This window comes from Sycon ciliatum, chromosome 13 (assembly GCF_964019385.1).
Source record: "Sycon ciliatum chromosome 13, ocSycCili1.1, whole genome shotgun sequence".
NCBI lineage: Eukaryota > Metazoa > Porifera > Calcarea > Leucosolenida > Sycettidae > Sycon > Sycon ciliatum.
The window spans coordinates 23,026,527-23,032,526 of record NC_088655.1 but is presented as its reverse complement, the minus strand read 5'-3'; the positions used below and the strand labels follow the sequence as shown (position 1 = coordinate 23,032,526).

Here is a 6,000-nt window from a genome sequence, read left to right as displayed (position 1 = left end):
TCCTCATAATCCTGACAACTACAATCACTGAGCATGTCTGTATAGATCCACACTGAGGGTGAAATACAGGAAATAAATTTACTCTACCTCTTCTTTTAAAAACATTTTTTAAGCACTCGCACACTCCATTGCAGCCACTCACACATTACAGGGTACCTCACTTCAAAATCTCCAACTACAGTCTCTTCGCTGCATAAGTTCACTTCACTTCCAAAGAAATAATATTAGATATAAATGGAATGCACCAAATTAAAATAGTCAGAGAGGGGTACGTAGTACATACCCAATGCTGTTCACAGCTAGCTTTTTTTGACCATCTAAAACCGTGTACATTCAGTGATCTGTGGAGTTGGAAAAGAAGAATGGTGTGCATTTGATAAAAGTCTGATCATGAATTCTTTGCTTCTACTCTTCCCAGGCCTTGTTCCCGTCTGAAAATGTGCAAATGACACGAGGCAATGCTATACTCGCGCTGAAGAATGTGACATTTGGTAACCGTGGCGACTATCACTGTGTTGCTGACAATCGACATAGCACAATAGCAGCACTTGGAGGAATAATCGATTCGAAAGCAGCTGCTCTTGATGTCTATGGTAAGTTTGCCGGAGAAATTCACAATGACTGTTACACCCTATCTCAGTGGTGAGCATCACTTGTCTTTAGTGAAGGTCCCTGGTCCTGGTTCGAGTTTTTGTGGTGTCAGGGGCAATTTTTCTCAGACAGACCCTTTTCAGTCCCTCGGACGCAATAAAATTATGTTTTTTGGATGCGTTAGTGAGTCACTATTGAGGGTCTATGCAGTAAATCTCTCTGCAACATTCCTGGAATGTCCAGCTGTGGTTGAGGTCCTGGGATTTATTTTTTCTTACCCCAATTTCGCTCTCGGTATGCAATCTCTGTTCTCGATTGCTATCCAGTTCTTCCAGTTATACGTTTGGATCCCAAAGGTGTGGAGGCGCTTAGAGGGGATATGGTTCAACTCCCTGTTACTCTCTCACATCCTGGACATCCACAGGTGCCATCCAGCAACATAACATGGACAAAGGTAAGGTAGTATTCCCACCCAAGTTACACAGCCCGTTATCGCAAATCTGCACAGTAATCCACAGCCGTCGAATAACAGCAGTGGATTTGATCATTCCAGAATCTTTGAGAGAAATGAACAATTCCATAGATCAGATTTTAAGGTATATTTCTCCAAAACCTAGTGATACAAACACCCTACCCATACTGTTCCATGGTACGTGCAGTCAAAATGAGAATTTGCACATCCAAATCCTGATAATTCCATATACACAAGTCTTTTCCGTCTTCTTCAACATACCGCTGGCTTTATAGCCAATGCAGTGTGCAGCATGTAATGCATAGTGCATGCTGGAGAAAGCAAAAACAAAGGAGGGTCGGTATGTCACGGTTAATCCCTGTTCTGCTTGCTCTCTAGATTGGCGATCTATCCTGGAGTGGATTCTCATCCGGGTATTCACTTTCCACTGACAACCTCACATTGTCAATAGCCAACATGCAGCACTACAATGCTGGCACGTACCATGTCAGACTGGGAAACTTGGCTGGAGAAGTCAATGTAACATTTATGCTGACTTATGCAGGTGAGATGGAGATTTTTCGCAAGCCAGGCCAATATAATGTTTCGCCTTGTGGTCCGTATCATCTATGCCACTAGATGCTTGTTATAGCTACCACATGTGATGGATCTCCTGTCATTTAACTCAGAGTAACGGATCACACTGCTTTACATATAGGTTGTTATCTACCAGATCTCTTCGTATTCCTATTTTCATTGACATGCCTGCTATCAGAGCGTGTTTGCGCCGGAGTTTTACGTCCAAGCTGGGTTGGACGAGGTGGGGGCTGGAGGTGGTATGTAGGGAGGGGAGGACTGGGGTGGGAGTGGGGGTGGTAGGGGGGGGGGGTGCCTTGGCATAGTAAGGACAATTCTATGGAAAAGGGTTGAAAGCTCACTCGCATGAACTTTCAGTGACTGTGTGAATAACTGTGAATGAGCGAAGGTATGTAGGGATTGCATGCAGTGCATTCCTCAGGTCCTGTAATCACTGAAGTTCACACACCTCAAATCGACCAGTTCACTCAGCACCGAGTTTATGCTGCTGACTATGTGCTGACTATGTGCGACAGTGATTTGTTCATGTATTGCCTTTCTTAGTGGTAAACGCACCCGAGTCATTCTACGCAAGTACAGTAAAACCTGTAACTAAAGACCACCCTGACTAGCGACCAGCCTGGTACTACAGACCACTTCGCCAGGCACGGAAGGTCTCACATTCAAAATGCACTTTGACTAGCGACTACCTGCTGAACGCGACCAGTGACCGCCTTTTCTTGTTCCAAAGACGATTTTTGACCCGTAACTAGCGACCGCGATGTGGGAAATCAAATGTTGCTCAAAGCTCCTTCTCGAAATTTTCCTGATTTCCATGGTCCTGAAAGGAATCTTTCGATACTACAGCTGAACAAATGAACGCAGGTAATTTTGACCGTGGAGTCGGTGTGGACTGCACTACACCTGTCAAAATTTCAAGCGCTGTCAAGAGTAAACATGATAGGAAACGTCTTGGAGAGCGCATCAAAAGCGCTCTCTGATCGATGTTACTACTCGGAGGAGAAACGAAGACTGGGCGGCTCTGTCACCCCAGTCATACAGACGGATCGACGATGGCATCAAGGAATCCAGAAACAAAGCAGCACCACAAGGTCCTGATGCTGAAGGATCGCGTTCAAGCAATCAAGGAGTCACAACAAGGACAGTCGGTACGATTGATCGCATGAACAAATTTGAAGCCCAGCGCAAAACTTAACTTCCCCAGTGAACGTTTGACTCCTAGCTTCAGAAGTAGCAGCTGAATTTGAAGTCTGCAAAAAATTAATCTTCTCTCTCTCTCTCTCTGTCTCTATCCATCTCTTCGTCTTTCTCTCCAAGTGTTGTTCGACCTGAAATAAGAATGACTTTGTGCAAGTCCTGGGGAATTGTATTAGCTGCATTTTGACATACATATCATATAATAGGATCCATTATATGGTCACGCGGTGCAAACCTCTAACTAAAGACCACCTGCTACTAAAGACCGCTTTTGCTGGCACCAAGAGGTGGCCGGTAGTCACAGGTTTTACTGTATTCGTGTTATAGAATATTTCCAATTTGACATTGCAAAATGGGTAAAACAACGCACTCCCAGAAAGAAATGTGACAATGTGTGCTTGACTGGTCATATTATTGTTGTTCTTTCTCTTCCCGAAATTCTCAGAGAGGCCTGCAATTCTGACAACACCAACGTCAGTTAGAACCAACGAGAACTCTTTAGTAGTATTGGAATGTATCGGAACGGGCTTGCCGAAGCCTACAATACACTGGTATCACAATGCGAGCAAGGCTCAGGGAGTCCTCGAGGCCAGTGCTGATCATCCTGATGTACATACAAACAAGAGAGGTGGCTTTGCTGTCAAGTCCACACTAACCATCTTGTCGGTCAAGAATGCCAAAAATCAAGGAAACTTTGAATGTGTTGTCGACAATGGACACTCGCCCAATGCCACTGCATCTGCAAAAATCTCTGTTTACGGTAAATGTCTTCCTTAGTAAAGCATGAGCAATGTGTATTTTTCAAAGCAGACATGTATGATATCAACTAGGCAGCCCAATCAACTGAGAGTGCTGAGAATGTGTGACTCACAATGGAGAATTTTACTAAATTGACTTTGCTGTCCAAGGTATGACCGTACTTATAAATCTAAGGAAACACACCAGCTGAGACTCTCTGCTGCCAGATACCTGCGTTTAGAGTTGAATTTTGTGGATAATTGGAGTTAGGATCGTTAGAGCAATTTCATGTAGGAATGTGTACAGTACCATGGATAGTGTCGTATGGCAGCATGAGAGATAAAAAAATATTTTGTTGCCAGCTAGCTGGCCTCTGCGTACACCTCAGACACACCCACACACAACAGAAAGATACAGATCACAGTAGTAGTGTGGTCTTTGTTCACTCACGGTGGAAGATGGAAGAGCGTAGTGTATAGATGAGCATGAAGAAGGTTAAGGGCATGCCACCTCACGCATATACATGTACACGTATGTACCAGACCAACATGATACAAGAAGTGAACCACCAGTCCGAAGCTGGCGGAAAAAACCTCAGGACCCCGGCGGAAGCACAACCCTGAGGAAAAACCGGTTAGAATAACCCCATAAGATAAATGAACAAAACGTAGCCTGCAGGACCTATCCCGAAGTGAGAATAAACGGGAGGGCGGGTGGGAAACTACAACGAAAAGAGAAAGACCACGATGAAGCGAAAAGTTTGAGAACACTGACAAAAAACCAGCTGACGCAATCCTGGTGCCGTAACTATGGTGAAAATGCTGGCAAAAAATACATTTTTCGTTTCATTCGCTACGCTCAGCCAGCGAAAAATAACACAATTCACGGTTCGCGTAAGACTCGGCTGGAAACCGAGTTTTCCGCATCCGTAGGAACGCCACCACCCTTCAAGGATCAAGGCATATGGGAGATAAGGCTGGTAATATAATTTCAAGATTTTGTTTCCTGTCCATACGTGATCTATATCCTAGGAACGTGATTTCCTTTTTCTCTTTCGTTTTTTCCTGTTACAGTTCCAGCTGTGATCGAGATCGATACTCACGACACAGCTGTGCTGGCCGGAAATACTGTGATATTCATGTGCAACACATCGGGTATACCAGCACCAACCGTAACCTGGTTTAGAAATGGAGTCGTAAGTATACAACAGCTATGTACAGGCTGTCAGCTCTGCTGGGCCATGAACTACATCACAGGGTAGAGCATTGCTGGTCTGTAGCTAGTCCTGGTCCTGATTGTCTTTGTTACTTCATCAGAACTGTCCCAGAGCTGATCAAGTATATCCTTATTACCTAGGAATATTATTGAACTAAAGTTTTTATAAGGAAATGAATGAAAGATGTTTTAAATAGATTGTGCTCAACCTCATAGTAATATGACCAATGGACATGCAAATACCCCTTCATGTTTGAGCAGTTTGCAAACCTTGTTGTGTATGTATCTTGTATTCAGTTACTGCAGCAAGATGATCTTGTCGGGCGAGTGTCGTTCTTTCGAGGTCAGAACGTCTTGACGATTTACAGAACAGAAATCGCAGATGCTGACCTCTACCATTGTGAGGCTAGCAACAAGGATCGGTATGCTGGTGGAGTGGTTACTGGTAACCCGGCCCAACTGGATATCAATTGTAAGAAGTAGTTATTAGTCACACAATATATACACCACTACCCAAAAACGGTCTCTCGGCTGCAAATTCCCTGGCCCGAAAATTTGGATAATATTTTTTTTAATTATTTTTGGAGGAATTTGTAGCCGAGGGACTGTTTTTTGGGTAGTGGTGTATAACTGTGTGAAATATGAAGTGGCTACATTGGAGTCTGCACACCCTTAGGAAGGTAGCTACAGTCCATTCAGAAAAAGATGAGCGCTGGCTCTGGAGAGCTCCCGTGTTTGGCGATTTTGTGGTACACTTTGCAGGGCCGCGCGATTCGAAACTTGAAAAAGGGTCCAAAAAAGGCACCTTAACTGGGGTTCGAACGGCAAATGTACTGTTATGCAAGTGCCGAAATCCTATTCTTGTTATGGCTTGCTTTTTGGAGAAATAGACTTCAAAAACACAATTGGAAGAGCATTCCATGGGGGATTGCCAAACAAATTGGGACGAAAACTCAAAATTTGACCCGTTTATGGCCAAAAGCTAGGATATCTTCTTTTTCTGAATGGACTATAGTAGTCACCCTTATTCAATAATTATAATCATTCACTTGCTATAATATTTGCACATTACTGGACCGGATAAGGTGTGCGAGTAACGTGGATACGGTGTGAGTGGTTTTTGTGTATTTGGATCCATGGATGATATACTTCTTGCTGTGGCTATCCCCCCCCCCCCCCCATATACACACCTGCACACCTGCATTGTGGGT

General features: G+C 44.0%; 1 protein-coding gene across 1 annotated transcript in view; it reads left to right on the top strand.

Annotated features, from left to right (window-relative positions):
* Window positions 1–6,000, top strand: part of LOC135829945 (hemicentin-1-like) — a 54,488-nt gene that overhangs the window by 33,302 nt on the left and 15,186 nt on the right. The window contains exons 38-43 of the mRNA XM_065342338.1: window positions 419–593; window positions 918–1,045; window positions 1,442–1,607; window positions 3,282–3,596; window positions 4,648–4,769; window positions 5,087–5,261. Coding sequence (XP_065198410.1) covers window positions 419–593; window positions 918–1,045; window positions 1,442–1,607; window positions 3,282–3,596; window positions 4,648–4,769; window positions 5,087–5,261 — 1,081 coding nt within the window. The remainder of the gene's footprint in view (window positions 1–418; window positions 594–917; window positions 1,046–1,441; window positions 1,608–3,281; window positions 3,597–4,647; window positions 4,770–5,086; window positions 5,262–6,000) is intronic.